This window comes from Copadichromis virginalis, linkage group LG23 (genome assembly GCF_057382275.1).
Source record: "Copadichromis virginalis isolate Kocher_CV1m ecotype Utaka linkage group LG23, C_Virginalis_male_GT1.1, whole genome shotgun sequence".
In the NCBI taxonomy this organism is placed as follows: Eukaryota; Metazoa; Chordata; class Actinopteri; order Cichliformes; family Cichlidae; genus Copadichromis; species Copadichromis virginalis.
In genome coordinates, this window is record NC_140639.1 from 10,547,661 (window position 1) to 10,565,749 (window position 18,089).

At 45.0% G+C, this 18,089-nt stretch overlaps 1 protein-coding gene across 10 annotated transcripts in view; it reads right to left on the reverse strand.

The window, feature by feature from the left end:
- Positions 1 to 18,089, reverse strand: part of patj (PATJ crumbs cell polarity complex component) — an 88,689-nt gene that overhangs the window by 19,796 nt on the left and 50,804 nt on the right. For all 10 annotated transcript variants that reach the window (XM_085448218.1, XM_085448215.1, XM_085448217.1 and 7 more), the window contains 2 exons: positions 3,291 to 3,487; positions 2,625 to 2,716 (listed from right to left, as the gene is read on the reverse strand). In XM_085448218.1, the coding sequence (XP_085304344.1) occupies positions 2,625 to 2,716; positions 3,291 to 3,487 (289 nt within the window). The remainder of the gene's footprint in view (positions 1 to 2,624; positions 2,717 to 3,290; positions 3,488 to 18,089) is intronic.

Genomic DNA, 18,089 nt, shown 5'->3' on the forward strand with positions numbered 1-18,089 from the left:
CAGCTGTCAGGAAGTGACAGACACCGGCGCCGGTGGATTGATGAGGACATCACAGACACATCAAAGTCAGCTGATTGTTGGTTGCTGCTTCCCTGGCTCAGTGAGCACTGATCTCCTGTTTTCCCTGTGATTTACTTGTTTCCATGCCGACACTGGGGTGCAGTGAACGACCAATCAGATGGGGTAAAGGAGATCTTTAGCAGTCTCACACTTCAGACTGACACCTTCATCCACCTCATATTGACCTGCTTTCTTTAATAAAAAGAAAATCAATTAAATAACTTTGAGATGCTCAGCAGTGAAATCTTAACTAAACATCAACCTGGTGGTTTGACCCCATCTAAATGATCAGTATGAGCAGCTTAATATTTCCTGTTTTTCTGCTACAGTTTCATGCAGAATTAGCCCCGTTATTAAAGTATGTTGCAGGGTGAGGCCCCATGAGACGCTTGCTTAGCTCCGATGTTTGTCTTTGTGAGTCTGTGTGATAAATCTGCCAATCATATAACAGTCAGGAAGTCTTAAAAGCAACATGATGCAGAAACCATGTAAATGTGATCTCATACAGAGAAAAACATCCGGAAGAGAAAATCCGCTGATCTACTGCAGCTCCCTCTCAGGAGGTCAGAGCTGCTTTGACCTGGTGGGCTGGTATGAGGCTATGGTGGTGTTGAAAGTGGGTTGGGATGAAGCTGCAGGGACACTGGGAGTGGGTTAGGATAATTCTGTGAGGATGTGAGAGCAGGTTGGGATGAAGCTGTGGGGATGCTGGGAGTGGGCTGGGAAGAAGCTATGTGGACATGGCAGTGAGCTGGGATGCTGGGAGTGGTTGGAAGGAAGCTATGGGGGATGCTGGGAGTGGGCTGAGGTGTTGCTGTGGGGACGCTGGGTGTGGGCTGGGATTAAGCTGTGGGGATGCTGGGAGTGGGCTGAGGTGTAGCTGTGGGGACGCTGGGTTTGGGGCTGGTATGAAGCAGTGGGAACAATGAGAGTGGGTTGGGATGTGAGCAGTCAATGATCTGCGACTTTTGTCGTTCTGCGAATATCAAATCAAAGAGTGCATGAGAGCCTTACTCACAGATATACCCGCTAATCAGTAACCTCCAATCAAAATCTTCAAATTTCTCTCACCAAACCTGGAGAGAGGTACGGCCTGAAGCTCAGAGAAGGATTTCAACTTAAGTGTCTCTCATTCTGCTGTTTCTCTGATGGCTGAATTTAACTGATGAGTTAAATTAGAAGAGAACAGTGAGGACTTCATTCTTCACCTCTGCCTCTGACATCCTGTCGAAATGAGGGCTGCAGACAAAAAGTTGAATCCTATTTTTCCTTTTATCAAAGCTAACGTCTGCTTTTCACACTTCAAACATGAACAATCTGTGCTGATTAAAGTCTGAGCACATTCACCTGAAACCATCTCCTCCCTTTCATCTCTCCTGTGCTGATAATTTGATCCACTTACAGCTCCGTCACGTCCCATATCAGGTGAAACTGAGTGACAATGTGGATAAACTCTCCTCAGAAAGAGGAGGATAAGCGCGATGGTCTTCATCCTGTCAGGCTGAGGGTTTAAATCTGCGTGACGGAGTGCTAACCCGGCCCCATGAGCCAGGCTTTGGACTTAAACACACCCGCTTGCTTCAAAGCTGCTAATCACAAAAGATCATTTATGGATCTGCAGAGGAAGGAGGAGGAGGAAGGAGGAGTATAATCTGCCCATCTCCTCCCTGGATCGTAAATGACTCCTCAGTGAGTGTGAAGGAGGCGTTTCACCGTCCCTGCTGTGGTAAAGCCTGAGCTCTGGGATGCTTTGAGCTTCATCTCCACAGCCTGGGAGTCATCCTCCACATCAGGAAGCAGCTTTTATTTTGAAGGGAATGCAGCTGTGTTTTCCTCAGACTCAGCTGAGCATGCTCAGTATGCATCAGCTGATGATGTGCTGCAGAGAATGCAGTGACAGGAAACAGAAACAGCTTGTTCTTCATGAGTTTCCTGCACAGACCTTCTCACTGACGCACAAGGTTATATTTTTGTGGATGAACGACAGCATCAGAGAATAACTATGATATTATTCACAATCAAGACACACAGCAATAGAACACGCTATACAGGATAAAAAAGGGGGCGGAGTCAGGAAGTGTTTAGGTCAGGAAACCGGGCAAAGGGTCTGATGCAGCTCACCAGACGGCTTTGCAAAGAAGTCTTTATTAATAATAATAATTCTTTAATAATTTTTAACAACTTAATGCACAAATATTGCTTTAATTATTTTAAAATGAAATATTATTACTGATATTTATTATTACTGTTTGTTTCAGCTGCTGTGAGATCAAATATTATTTAACTTAATTATATGAAATTTTAATTTTTTGTTTTTTGTTTTTTTATTGCTGTAACAGGAGGAAGAGACCACAGCTTGCTGAATCAGACACTGAAAGGTTTATTTGTAAAATGACTTTTTTTGTTGACTGAATAAAAATGTTACTTATTAGTGTTATTAAACTAACACTGGTAGCAGCACCAGTGTTAGTTTAATAACCAAAAGGTTCCATAACGCAGCAGGCCACTGTGTATGGAACCTTTTTTAAATGCTCAGACTTTCCCACCATGCACTGCAGTCCTACCTGAGCAGGATGAGCTTCACCTTGGAGGTGGCACTCTTAATGATGGCTGAGGCGTTCTGGTGGCTCCGCCCATAAAGAATCTGGTTGTTAATCTGAAATGCAGACAGAGGGGTGGAGACGAGTTACCTGATGTCCACAGGTGCTGAAAGTGAGGGAGGGTTATTACTTCCTGAATACAAACAGACAGACAACAACAGTAGTAAATGTGTCCTCAGAGCGGCAGACCGCTGAAAGGTCCCCGAGAACTACAAGAAACAAAATGTTATATCAACACACACACACACACACACACACACACACACACACACACACACACACACACACACACACACACACACACACACACACACACACACACACACACACACACACACACACACACACACACACACACACCAGATCGACCTGAGAGCTGCACTCAAGTGTTTTCTCTTCAGTCTGATGCATCTGCTCGTCTGCAGGTAGAAGAGCCACCTGCATGAGGCTTTGACATAATTGACAAAAACAAATTTATAAAAAAAAAAAAAAAAAAGGATGGCCCAGATGTTGCAGATGTTGCACTAAATTCCTCACACATGATTAAAGTCATCTCTCATGAACGCCATGCTTTCACTCTCACTGTGGTTGATGTAATTTATGTAAAATGATAATCTGGACTCTTCTCACCTCCAGAAGCTCATCTCCAATCTGAATGCGCCCATCGCGGGCAGCCGGCCCCCCGGGATGGAGCCCGACCACGAAGATGCTGACGCGGGAGCGATCCCTGTTCCCCGCCAGGCTGAGGCCCAAACCCTGCCGTTCCTTCTCCAGCTCCACGCATAGCAGCTCCCCTCGCAGGTCTCCATAACGCTCACACCACCGCTCTGCAGCCCAGGGAAGAGGAGGAGAACCAGGAGAGGAGAACAACCAACATGAGAAATTATACACCTCTCACAAAAACACTTTTTAATCAGAGCACATCATCAAGTCACTTAAATTCCTGGATATTGATCTGATCAGGTAAGGATCAGAGGGGGGTGCAATAGAGGGGCAACAATGAGACGACCCCAAACCAGGAATGTTTTTAATTTTCCCCTCCTCGTCTTTTATGACTGCATTTGGCTAAGATCAGTGTCACTGCTGGTAGCATGAGGTAATACCAGGACCCTACAGAGGTTGCACAGGTAGTTCAACTCCTCCAGCGTGGAACATCAATACGTGCCACTGCCAGAAGGTTTGCTGTCTCCCAGCACAGTCTCAGGAACATGGAAGAGATTCCAGGAGAGCCGGACAGGGCCGTAGAAGGCCTTAACCCATCAGCAATACCGGAATCTGATCCTCTGTGCAAGGAGGGAGAGGACGAGCACTGGAAGGGCTACAAAAGGATCTCCAGCAGGTCGCTGGAGTGAACGTCTCTGAACAAGCAACCAGACACAGGCTTCATGAGGGTGGCCTGAGGGCCCGATGCCTTCTAGTGCGCTCACTGCACGGCACCGTGGACCTGACTGACATTTGTCATAGAATGCCCTGTGCTGTTCACAGATGAGAGCAGGTTCACCCTGAGCACATGTGATAGACGTGAAAGGGTCTGTAGAAGCTGTGGAGAACGTTATGCTGGTCTGGGGAGGCTTATCCATGGAGAGACACATAGACCTCTGCAGGTGAGGCAACAGCACCCTGACTGTCATCAGGTATGAGGATGAAATCCTTGGATGCACTCTCAGACCCTACGCTGGTGCATAATCTTTTTGAGCAGTTATATAAATGTGCCAAGTTAAAAGACAAAGAGTCCGAGCACTGATAGAGGTTTATGGCTGTATTTGTTGGGATTCCCAGGAAGCCACTTACATGTGAAAAATAATGCCTCAAATTCACTCAGTGATCAGGAGCCCGGTTTTCGGATTGGCTCATAGACAGGGAGGAGGAGATAAAATTAAAAGCATGAAGGGGGAGGTGAAGAGGAGAAAAATGTGAAAGAAAGTGAGTAAGAAATCCAAAACACAAGAGCAGAAGGGGAGGAGAGAAGAAAGAATAACAAAGAGGAGCATTTAAGATGTGAAGGAGAAGAGTAACGAGGTGAGGAGGTAATTATGAAACAGAGAGGAGGGAGGATGAGACGAGGAGAAAAGCAGAGACAAATCTGGTGTCAAACAAAAATCAGTTTAATGATCTGTGAAAGAAACAACAAACGGCGAGGGTGAGGAAACCTGCAGCTGAGACTAAACTCCTCCACTGTCAGCAAACGTGCCTTTAATTATTGCTCTTCGTACTTACTGACCTTTCCAGAATCAGTGGCCGCTTTGAAGATGTGAAGGGTTTTGTGTTTTTGGATTTAAAGGTCACTGCAGTTATCAGAGATAAACTGAAAACCAGTAAATCACTTCAAACTGGAGAATAACTGAAACCAGACTTGATTTCCAGGAGACATTCGACAAATTTTACATTTCAAATGTCACGTTCACCGAGTCTGCTGAGACAGCAAACCATCAGCGGCTTCCTGTGACACCAAAGAAAACGTAAAACATCTGCAGTTAAAACATGACGTTTTTCTTTAGTTTTTACATGGAAGCACAAAACTGAAGACATTAAAACTAATTGTACAAGCTGCAAAGGGAGGTGACACTGAAGGAGAGACTGTCCAGGTTCAAATCATCAGAAAAGTTCATTCTAAATAGCTTCAGCGCAAAGAAGAGGAGGGAGGTGAGGATGAGGAGCCATGAGATGATGACGATGACAGCATTAAAGAGTGCAGACCGATGCCGTCTGCTCACAGGATCATTCAAAGAACATGACCGTCAGCTGTGCTGATGATCAGGCACTTTAGCTGAACCAGAGTCTGAAGAAACTGGTACGATCATTCACAAAATGCATTTTGGGTAAACTTTCAGAACTGGTTAAAGCAGGTGAAAGGTCATGCTTTACCTCAGCATTGACCTGAGAACAGTTTAACGTGCCGGGCTGCAGCCTGCTCCTGTTATAACACACGACAGGTGAGTTTAGTTGGTGTTTTGGTTCAGCCTGCCTCAGTTTGCTGCGAGCAGCCAGAGACACTGCGTATAAAGTTTGATTCACAGCCGAGCAAACTCGGTGAGGTCACGACCGCGTTGGTACTTACCGAAGCCACGCTGCCATGCCACGAAGGCAGAGAGTGCAGTATTTGTAATTTAATACATTTAAAATGATGATGTAAATGGGCCTCTGTCAGCATCAGAACCATGATCAGTGTCAGACTCGGAGATCAGTCCTGCAGCACTTTTTGTTTCCTTTTGTTTGCTCAGGTTCAAGCACCAAAACCTGCTTGTTGAGGGGGCAGGAGGTCAGACCCGTCCTGTGTTTGTGGCTCTGGGGCCCGAGGCAGCAGAAATTCTCTGAGACATGCCTGGAAACAAGTTGAGCGCTTGTTTTTAATCATCATGTTGCTGTCAGAGCACTTTCTGAGGAAAACAAGCTGCCACAAACGCCTCCTTTCCTCTGTGGCATCGACTCAAACGACCAGGTCAGATAAGATCTGATCGGAAGAAGCTGTCACACACTCAGCTACAAACGACTTAACACAACGCCATGAAGCTAAGCACGTCGAGAATCATAGGAAATATCTGAGATGGCAAACAGCCACCCCAAAATATCGTCCACAGCTGAATTACATTCATACATGGACCCGAGAAGAGCCCGCTCTCATCACTAGCTCCTCACACGCCACCTCAGGTACCTGAGGTCACTGCAGCTCCTCTGACATCCAGCAGAGGCAACAGTGAGTCAGGCTCCACAGACCTGATGTTAAAATGTCACAGCAGAAACAAACATGTTTACAGCCTGATACACAAATTGTGTGGTTTGGTATTAGGGGCGTGGCCTTTGCGAGTGACGGGTGGATGGTGACACAGGTAACTGTAGCTGCTACCTGTCTGCTAGCTTCACCTGAACGGGACCTCTGCACTGTGTTTGTGATTTTGGAGCTTTGTGAGCACCCCATCCTCTCACACAAATATGGTCACAGCCAAAATGCTAAAGCAGAGCGTCTGAATGTCCATCTTCTATTTACAGTCTATAGTTGCACACAGACTTTCCCTGCAGCGTTTCCATAAAACACTAAATATAAAAAGAACTTTGCATTTGTCTGTGTGAAGCTGGAAAACAAAAATATCTACAGAAAACACACTACCATGCTATTAAAATCTCACACATACACACGCAAACACAGTTTAATCAAAGGCTAACAGTTTTCAGACGGGAGGCAGGTGTGTGTGTGTGTGTGTATTTAATGAGCTATTAATAGCTTTAATGTGACAGGTAACTGCAGGTGTTAATGCCTCTCGGGGTGAGGAGAGGTGGCTGAAGGACGGAGCGCCTCCATCACCGGCTGCTGCTCTGATGATGGAGGCGTGTCAGGAAGAGGAGCAGGCGCACCTTTTATTGTGTGTTTAATGTGAATTAAATTGTTGGGAGTGCTTCTCTTTGTCAGGATGACAGGATGTCTTGTTAAGCTCTCCTTCAGGAGGCTCAATGTGTTCAGCTGCCAGAAATCTATTAAAAATACATAAGGAGCTAAACTGCTGCCCTACGCCCGCAGCACAGAAACCACCAAATTAATTAACCACTTCCACTCCGCTGCTCTGGCCACTCATTTGAAATGGTTTATCAAAGCAGCCGAATGCAGCTCAGAGTTTGGTGTTCAGACTCAGTTCATGGACTGCAGGTGCGTGGTGGTGGACGATGGGACAGCAGCTACGTGTCACAGACAGGACATTATCCAGATGATTAAATAGACTCAGAACCCTGACGGTGAGTTTGGGCTCCGCCTCATTTATGGTGGAAAGATTTTGCAGCAAAAATTGTCCAAAAGGTATAAAAGGATTGAATCAAGTTCAGAAACCCAGCAGGTCAGCCTACTTAGCTGCTGCACATCTCCATTCCACTTTGCAACCCACCTTCACCCAGTGCCTCCTCTCATCACTGTCATATCTGTTATGGATGAGGCTCCACCCTCCTGCTGAGGTCACAGAAAAGTCAGTCTGCAGCTTTTAAACAACCAGCAAGAGAAAAATATCAGTTTTTAGTCTTTTCTTCATTATAAATTAAAGTAAAACAGTTTCTCACACTTCAGTGTTTTTAAAGAAGCTAGTTTTAGGCAGATGGAGTGGTTACCCAACATTTCAAAATATATCACACAGGTATTCAGATCTCCTTCATCGGGTTTGGGAAAGAGTCGTCCATGAGTAATTGGGAGGAGCAGAGGCAGAATGCGGTGCTGCCCTCACCCATGGTTATTCGCTTTGGGTAAGGAAAGAAAGAACGAGGCACGGACTACAAGAAGCTCAGCTGCTTCTTCGTACTGAGCAGAGCCAGCAGAGGTGGTGCAGCGTCTAATCATGGCACCCTTCGGGGAGGAGGACTGGGAGGAGATAGACTGCGAAGTCATTGGAGAGATTTTATATCTCATCTGGGCTGAAAGCAGCTGAGGATCCCTCAGGAGGAGGCCAAGCACACTTTCAGGAAAAATCCATGTGGAATATGACACCATTCCCACCTCAGCTTCGGATAAAAACAAGAGGATGGGCAGGTGGGTGAATGTGACCTGCCGAAGTGGTCATCATTACTTCTACTGGAAAGTGAGCAGGAAGTTTATGCAGACCCTGAACTGCAGGTCATAAAAGCTTAAATGTAGATTTAAGGGTTTGTGTGTGCACACACACACACACACACACACACACACACACACACACACACACACACACACACACACACACTCCAAGCCAAAAAACACTGTGACTACAGGGGGCGCTGCAAAGACGGCGCACATGCATATCAATATATCAATGCAGCACACAGGCTGCCTTCAGCGTGATGGCACCAAGCACCGACTGTCACATAGGGCTGCTCGATTATGGCAAAAATGATAATCACGATTATTTTCACTGAAATTGAGATCTCGATTATTTGACGATATTTATTTAACAATAACAATGTATTGAATAATGACTTTAAAGATTGTCAAAAAATAATATAAAATAGTGTGCAAATACTGATAACAGTGCAAATGTTTGCAATATAAAAAATAAATGAAAAATGTAAACATCTATGTTTAGTAAACTTTGCTATGGTGTTACTCTGTGGTGCAGCTACAACACCGTAGCAAAGTTTACACACTATGTCTACTTGATCCACGTCTGACTCCGTGAACCATAATGTTTCCACACCACTGAAGTTTTTTTTTTACCTCTCTTTTCAACCAACGGCAGTCACTCTCCTCTCCAAATAACTTCTGCTTAGCTTTCCGAGCTTCCCTCGGGTCCTCTTAATCAGCGGTCCCCAACCCCCGGGCCTCGGACCGGTACCGGTCCGTTAGTCGTTTGGTACCGGGCCGCGAGAGTTGAGGCTCAGGTGTGAAATGTATAGTTTTCAGGGTTTTTATCGGTTTTCAGCGTTATTTTGTTATCGTTTTTATCGTTTACTCGGTTTTCCTTGGTCTTTTCACGTGTGTTATGAATAAATTTTATTTTTTTCGGTACCGGTACTAGTTTTATTTTGTTGTATTTATCCGCGACACCTTAAAGGCCGGTCCATGAAAATATTGTCGGGCATAAACCGGTCCGTGGCGCAAAAAAGGTTGGAGACCGCTGCTCTTAATTGTTGTGACACATGTTCGAAATGCAGGGAGGTGCGCTCGATTTGCCACACGGAGCAGCGCGAGAGTAAAGCACAAGGGAGGGGCTAATAATCGGCTCAGTCATTTTTAATGATCGTTGAAAGCCCAGATCGTAATCGAGATTAAAATTCGATTAATTGAGCAGTCCTACTGTCACACACTGATGAACACTGTCGCTCTAGCCTGCAGCAGGTTCTCTCTCTCTCTCTCTCTCTCTCTCACACACAGCAGGATGGTGGCGTTCCCCTCAGTGTGGTATTCCACTTCATGAATGTTGCTCCAGTTTGTCTCTATCACTTTTCTTCAGAGCCTGCAACCTGGTTTTATTGGGTCCATGAGACCTGATTTTTGCCCCATTTTTTTAAACTTTTCATTCCGCCCTTCCTCTAACACTCTGTAGTCCTCAAGGACAGTTTAGTCCAGTTTAACGGCAGCAGTGGCTCAGGGACCGCCCTCCGATGCGTTCATCAGAGTGTGAGGGCTGCACAAGGCGTAAAAAAGCAAATACAAGCTCAACATGATCCACATTACCATTCCTCTACAGCACTGTGGTCCAGTTTGTCTGCAGTGACCACACACACACACACACACACACACACACACACAGCAGTGACAACCTGTCACACAAAATCCTGCGTGACGGGGTGTCAGATTCAAAATCTGAATCTGTGTGTGCTTCTAGCAAGGTGACATGTCACAGTAAATCAGTGCACACACACACATTCTGAATTTGGTATCCCTTTACTGTGTGTGTGTGTCTGCTGTTTGGTTCAAATATTTCACATCATCCGTAAAACTAAAACCCAGCAGGCATACGACAGGACCTGACGCTGCTGAACAGACACATGAGCCGAAGTAACAGGAAGACTTTGGTGTGATGACACAAGCCAACATTCGTGATACAGAAAAAACAGGCGTGCAGCAGCTGGATGATGAGAATGGAAATGCAGATGTGTGTGTGACCTTTGACTGAAAGAACAGTGGCTACTCTCAGCGCTGGAACAGTAGGAGAACATGTTGTCATACCGGCACGAGATAAATGCCTGAAAGATTTCAGCCCTATCCTGTAATCAAAAGCGGTCATGTGACCATTTCAGTCCAGCCCAGTCTTAAAAGGAGTTTCCAACAATAAGATAAAATGCTGAGGAATATCAGGAAAAGGCAGAAGTGAGTGTGTCTGCTGCTGCATATCACACAGTAAAGGCTCATGTGGATACATTTGTAATGTGTTACCTTGGCTCGCTCAAAGGTAAGTCAGTGTGGCACTGTGCCCATGCACACCACTCTCAGCCCACACGCTTCAATCAGGGGAGAATAACAAGACATGCACAACATTTATCCATCTTTACTTTAGTGCACAAACGTGAGTCCATAATAAAACCTGCAGGGAGGACAGCAAAGTGAACAGTGAAGCTCTACCACGTCAGAAATCCACTTCCTTCGGGTATTGGTTCGTTAATATCACAGATAGAAATGTGTCCGAAAACAGATCAAATGTAAATTATGCACATCTGAAGGTGTTACTGATGCCTGCATTTCACAGTAATCACGCCCAGGTGTTACAGGCACCCAAAGGAGCCCATCAAGACCCTGAGCTCCAATCCTCACAGCATCGCAGGTCGGCCACACCTTATTCCTCTCATTAGATTACTGTAACGCTTTGTATTTGTGCCTAAATGATGCAGCATTTTCCCGCCTACAGTAACAGTGCTCACAGTCTCAGAGTCACACCAGCCTGTTGCAGCACCAACTCAGTGCTGCACCCTGAGAGCCATCACAGCTCCATCCACACCTGAAAGCCTTTTAGAGCCAACCTGTACAACATTACGTCCTGTCAGTGTGTGTGTGTCTCCGTTTTCTTCTTCACTTATTTTTATTTTTTCCTTTCCTGTCATTTTAGGTTTTTTACAACTTCTGCGATGTCGATCGCAGCTGCAGAGATCAACTTTATTTTCTGGATGTCCGCATCTCACAGCCGGCTGCGAGTCGGATCTGCACACACACTACAGTAAATGAATTAACGTGTATCTGAGGGTGGAAACACTCCTCTTCTCCTTCAACACATACAACAGGTCAGCTAAATTAGACAAAGCGTGCGGGTCATGTGGAGGAGGTGTGTGCTGCATTGTGAAACGCTGCCTTCATTATTAGAACCTTTTTACAGCTGTCGAATCACTTTTATCCTCAAAGATGTCAGCAGCTGATCCGGAAGATGAACAATTAAATCGGAATCTCGTTAACTAATAATAACGTGTTAACGTTCAGCACTTTACCCCTCGGTGTCTACAAAGAGGTACTCAGCCAATCACATCTCAGTGTTCACTCCACAACAGCTGTTTGGACACGTAACAGCATCCGACCAATAACAGACTGATAGTGGTACCTGAACCTGCACCATTGTGCAGGAACAAGGTGACAGCAAGGTGAGACACAGTTACTGAACACACACACACACACACACACACACAGACCACGTATATACACACACACACAGACACACACACACAGCCACACAGACCCACATATACACACAGCACTTCTGAAATATGACTTCCTGTTTCTGGGGATTATTTTAACTGAACCCAGTGATGGGGCTGATGAAGTGTGATGTGCTGCACTCTGGTTCGGCACCCACACCCAGATCTGGCAAAACGTCACTGGTAAGCTTCTTTAGCCTTTACGTGTTCGCCTAACCCAGTTTAATGTGCAAGAGTTTCTCAAGGCTGACAAACAGAAAATAAAGAAATTCAAATAAAGAACGAAATGAAAAACTGTGCGTTTTATTTCTGCACGTTAGAATCGTGTCTGTCTAACATATGAGCTGAAGTACAGCTTCTGTAGCCGAGCGACACTTAACACACCAATCAAACTAATGCCACCCAACCACACACACATCATTCACGTAGATTTCAGGTGAATCACCACCTGAATCCGTGAATGACACAAAGGAAATGATGTAGAGGTTTCCACCAAAGACAGAAACGTCAACATTCAGTCACATGCTCTATTTAACTTCACTGAGCTGTCTGAGTCTCTTGTGACTGCAGAGATCATAAAATCCAGCTGGGCTATAAGCAAACAAAGGACTGATAACTCTGTGCCAAACGCCATGATTAACTGGCACCACTTTAAAACGATGCACCTGAATTACCGATGCCCATCTGGTTAAAAGGCCTTTGCCTTGGCTTCATCACTTCCTCTGCTGACGTTGCAGGAAAGGACTCCATGTTAAATATGTTTCTGTGATCATTTATCATCGTTTTCTGTCCAAGCAGAAAATAAGTATCGTCTTAAACAGGGCTGTAGACTAATCTTTGCCATGGTTGTACTGGTGCGCCTAACTTAAGCACACCAGCACAAAAGTTAGGCGCACCCAAATTGTTCAACCGTATCGCTTAACACCGCAGTTTTACATGTGCACTTTTTTGGGGGAAAATTGATGTCCATACAGACAATATTGATTTGTAAATGATTAACTAACAATTTTGTGCTTGTGCTTAAAATGCGTTGGCACTCTTTGGCAATATTGTAGACAATATTAAACTTAATCATCACATCGGCCTCCTCTGACGACCTGTTTGCTGCTGCCTGCCGCTGTGGGGAGAGGGGACACTTGGGCAGTGCATTTATCACGACATATAATGTGTTTTCTGGATACATTGTGCTTTTTCAGCGTTCAGTGATTGATGGCTCCGTGTCAGAGCACTGGCTATGAATTTCAAATGGATCAGGCCTTAACTAAAAAAAAAAAAGAGGTTATCAATCGTTCTTATCTTTTCTCATTACCCACAGCTACATCCACTTCTGTCGGGCCTAGGCTATTCACTAGGGCTGGGTATCATCACTGATTTCTATAATCCATTTGATTCCGATTCACAAGGTCCCGATTCGATTCAATTTTGCCTCAGACAGTCAGAAATATTATAACTCTGATCATTTATCAGTACTGACACTTATGAGACTTTTTAGAAATGTGAGCATCACAGCAGATGCCTTTGTGTCAAAGTAACTGAGAATAAAACACAGAAAACATGAAGGAGATTTTGCTGGCCTGGCTTTTCATAGCAGATAACCTTAAAAATATTCTGCATTTTTGCATATTTTTAAAAATTTTGAATTTCTTCAGTATTGAACAGCAGAAATTAGGCTTTCTTGTCCGAGGTCATTTAAGTAAAAAGAAAAAAAAGAAAGACAGCGGCCGACAGCGCTGTAAACAACGGTGGACTGGTGGGTAATAAGTGAATGAATAATGCTGAAAACAGATTTGAGAAGGGAAACTGTTCTTGAAGTACAGAGAGAGAGAGCTGTGCATGAAGTGTGATTTTATCGTGGTGGAAGCAAAATAGCAAAAGTAAGAGGGAATTCATGACGATGTTTATCAAATGTGAAGCGTAGTATGCTGCTTCTTTTGCTACTGGCTCGGTGAATTTTGGTTGGAGACAGACGAAACCTGCAGCTCAGAATCTAGCGCAAAAAAGACGTAAAGACAGCGCGGACCCGACGCATCAGAATCAGTGAGCTGTCGGCTTTCAGCCCCGACGGCCCGTACACGGACACACCGTCGGGGCTGAAAGCCGACAGAGAAAGAGAAAGCTGATCTGATGCGTCGGGTCCGCACTCTGTGTTTACGTCTTTGTGTGGAATCAGTTTACCTGACCTTATTTGCTGTTTGGTGGTTGTTGAAATAGTTTTGTGAGCTTTAACCTGAGATTCTGGCGTTTCTGGCAAAATACATTTATATTTAAAAGTCGATTCAGGATTTAATGAATCGATATCGCTTTATTCAAGCTACTCACCTGCACTTTCAACTGGACCACGGTTAATCAGAGAGGTCCCGCCCCTGGCTATCTCTGATTGGTTTAGACCATGATAGGGGCATAATGTGTGTCTTGACCACACAAAGAGTTTTGGTTGTTTTTTTTTTACTCAAAGTTTTTTTAGTCGCACTATTGAACATTTTGGTCGCACTCTAGAGCCCTGGTCTTAAATCTGTGCTGAGGATGTTCAAACTGTTCACTGTTTTTACACATCACAGACCTCTCCTGTCCCTGTCCATGATCAGCCAGCTGTCAATAAAGATAAAAAACCCAATAATACAAACTGCTGAGGCTCAGCTCCACCTGAACACGTCAAAGGTCTGGCATTAAAAGCAGGAAACGCCATTAGCTGATTTATTCCAGCGCCCTCTGGGACAGACAGACAGACAGGCGGCTGCTGCAGCTTCTCCTGGCTTTGATGCGTCACGCACGAGCAGGAGTGTGTTTGTGCTGATAATGGGCCAGTAACGGGATGTGTGCTGGAAACAGAGATACCTGCGTGAGGCTGAACTCAGGTGGAAAAGCTGCTGGAAACGAAGATGCACAAAGCCCGACTCCCTGCCAAGCTCCCGCGTTGTTCCTGAATCCACCTGACTGTGGACATGACAACATCCACAAAGAAAATGCTCTGCAGGCGCAGTGAGCTGCAGGAAGGACGCCACATTCATTAAAGTGCCTCCAGCAGTGGAATGAATGAAGGCTTTTAATGATCCTTCTCTCTGAGGTCTGCCTGACAGCATTACTATTCATTTTTCTCACCCTTAAGCCAAGCGCTTCAAGCTTTTCAGGATTCACAGACTTTAAATCTAAGTGGACGTTTTACAGTTTGGAGCTCGTATAAACAAAACTAAAAATGAATAATGCAGCTTCACGGATGGATAGCAACACACTGTTCTGACCAATTATCAAAGTCCAAACCTTAAACAGGAAGCCAAACCCTCTAGTGTCTAGCAGAGGCAGCAGTGAGTCAGTCCAAATCCCATGTTAAAACTTTAACATATCTAACCAGCTGTGTAGCTCTGCAGTTCTTAACGGTTTCATTCAATTCAATTTTATTTATATAGCACTTAATATCATGTGAGGTAAAGAACCTACAATCATACAGAGGAACCCCAACAATCAGACGCCCCTAAGCACTTGGCGACAGTGGGGAGGAAGAAACCTCCGGCAGAACCGGGCTCAGGGATGGATGGCCATCTCAGAGACAGGCTGGTATTTCCAGCTCCAACTACCAACCAGGCCCGACCCTGCTCAGCTTCTGAGACGAGATCAAGCGTGCACAGCCACACCAGCCTGAGCTAAAGTATCTGCTACCATTAACCGATTTTTTACACACAGAAAAAAGCAGTCTGATCAGGTTTGTGGTCTGTTCAGTCTAAATCAGAGTCCAGACCTGAGTTTGGCTTTTCTGAGAACAGCACAGCTTTAACGATGCACTCACAGTCTGCTTTTATTACATATAGTGAGCTTTATGCTGCCAGCTGTTCAAAAGCAGCCATGGGAGCCGTTGGCAACCATCAATTTGGCCGTCTTCTTTGAAACTTGCTGGCATTTGATGGCCTCTGGTTGGTGCTCTGCTGCTGGCCTCTGCCTGTGTGGACAGCTCTTTAACACTTTCCCTCAAACACCCTAACGACCTGTAAGAGTAAACGGGTCACATTTACATCAGATGTAGCTTTGAATCCTGTATATGACTTCCTCTATTGTCTGTTCGTGCTCATTAGAGACGGCTATCGAGTGGCTCTTTCCTAACAGCCATAGCCCGTCTGAATAAAACCATTAGGGACAATAATGCTGTGTCTTAAAACCAGCGGCCCTTTTAATGGCTTATAAAGCAGCACTGTCACCTCTAATGTCTGAAAGCAGTTTAAGAAAGACACTAAAGCTGCAGAGAGCATCCTCCTTCAAGCTGTGTGCATCAGTGCTGCAGTAGCTCCTGGAGGTCACTGCAATGCAACAGCTCAGCCTGCTGCACACACACCGTCCCATTTTCATCACTTCAGGGGACATCACATCGACTTGCGTTCATTTCCTGCAGAATTACTCAACCTTTAAACCAGCTCATCCCCACAAAACGTAATGATTTAAAGTACAGCGACCAGTTTGTCTCTAAAAGGAAGTCCAGTCCCTACAGCATGAGCAATACAAGGGTGCATTAATCTGCCTGGACCAGTCCAGTTAGCAACAACACATCTCTGCTCAAAGACGATGATTTAAGGACAACACACAATCGAGGACGCATCCACACTGACACACAATTAAATATCACACACAGATCAGTGTGTGTGTCCGAGATGAGGCTGTGCACCGCTGCACGGCTCACATCGTCTTCTAACCTAAGCAGCACGGAGTGACTCAGTACCTCACATTCCAGCTAGCAGGACCCTGAAAAACAGGTAAAGCTAAATGGGACGCAGCCAACATTAACCTCATAAATTACAGCGACGCTGACAGCCCGGTTGCTCTGCTGAGAAAAAGGTCGATGGAGCACACGCTGTGAATGCGATTGGCTGCTCTGGAGCGCCTCTGTAAGCGAGACTGATGGTGGATTAAAGTTGGGTTGGTTTCTATTTTCCGTTAGTCTGTGTTATTGATTAACATCTCCTTTAACACCTGAGGTAGCTCCTTTCAGTAAATGAAGACATGCAGTTCAAAGACGATACCCCACAAAGCTTAGACTGCTTTCCCAGAGTTCTGAAAGCTCTCATTTCTATATTTTAGTTAATTTTTTTCTGTCACACATAATATTATAATATTTTACAGCCCACTGGCTCATATGGTGTAAAAGCAGACTCAGAACACTTTGGGGATGTGGCCGAGGGCCGGGAACAAAACACGAACCCCCGGCCGAGACCAGTTTCTCAGCAGAATGAGCCTCCTAAGATCCAGACGTGTGCATGTTATGTTAATCTGATGATTACATGTGGTACTGTGGTAGCCCTGAGATGGACTGGCACAAACCCAACCAGGTACTTTTGAGTCCCTAAACAAAACCAGCAAGACGAAGTCAAAGGGGGAAACAGAAGAGAAAACAACCATATACAGGACACAAACTGCAGTCTACGCCGACGCTACACTCCAGCCTCCTAACGTGGACGGACTGGTCGGTTATCTCAGCGGCTGGTGTTTCCACAGTTGGTGCATCAAGGTACTGATGCCAGCATGTGTGTAAAGCAGATCTGACAAAACGTCATTAAATTATATTCTTGCTGTCTTGACCGAGAACTGGATAAGCTATAAGTAGGAAGGTGGGTGGCTGGATGGATGGAACTATACTTTTCTAAGAGTCTTGTAGGAACACTACAGTGTTTTTATATTTGAATTAATTTCAGTTAAATTTCTACAGCGCCATTTGACATCAACAGTCGCCCCAACATGCTGTAAAATAAAAACAAAATAATATTAGAGGGAGTGCCCCATGAACAGCACCTGGTGATGGTGGGAAGGAAGAACTCCCTTTAACAAAACATGACTTCCACTAAAACCAGGATCGGGGAGCGGCAGCTATCTGGCACAACTGGTTGGGATGGTAGCGGATATATATATCATTTTTACTGGTGGTTTTGATAACAGCTAATAAAAAATAGAATAGATGCAATGAGATGGATAAAATGTAGGACACGTGATGAGATTAGATGAAACATGCAAAGCCAAAGTCATTCACAGCGCAAAATCTTATAAGGACCTCTTTTAGGCCTCTGAGGTCTGAAGCAGGGACGATACTTTCTGCTTCCATGCGCCCGGAAGCAGAAAGTGACGTAGACTTCGTTATTGCACAGTTAGCGCTAAGATCTGGACGTTCATGTGCCTGTTGTTTGTCTCCAGCTGCTCGCTTCTACAGCAGCGTATAACTGAGGCTTAAGGAATCATCGAGGGATGACCTGATCTCCAAGCTCTGTGCTGATATTCACTCTTACACAAAACTAAAGCCCTTTCTGTTTTTCTTCACAAAATCAAGGCCAGGGTTGACAACAGTGATGACTTACACCTATCAGGGTCAAACAAATATTAGGTCCACTGTAA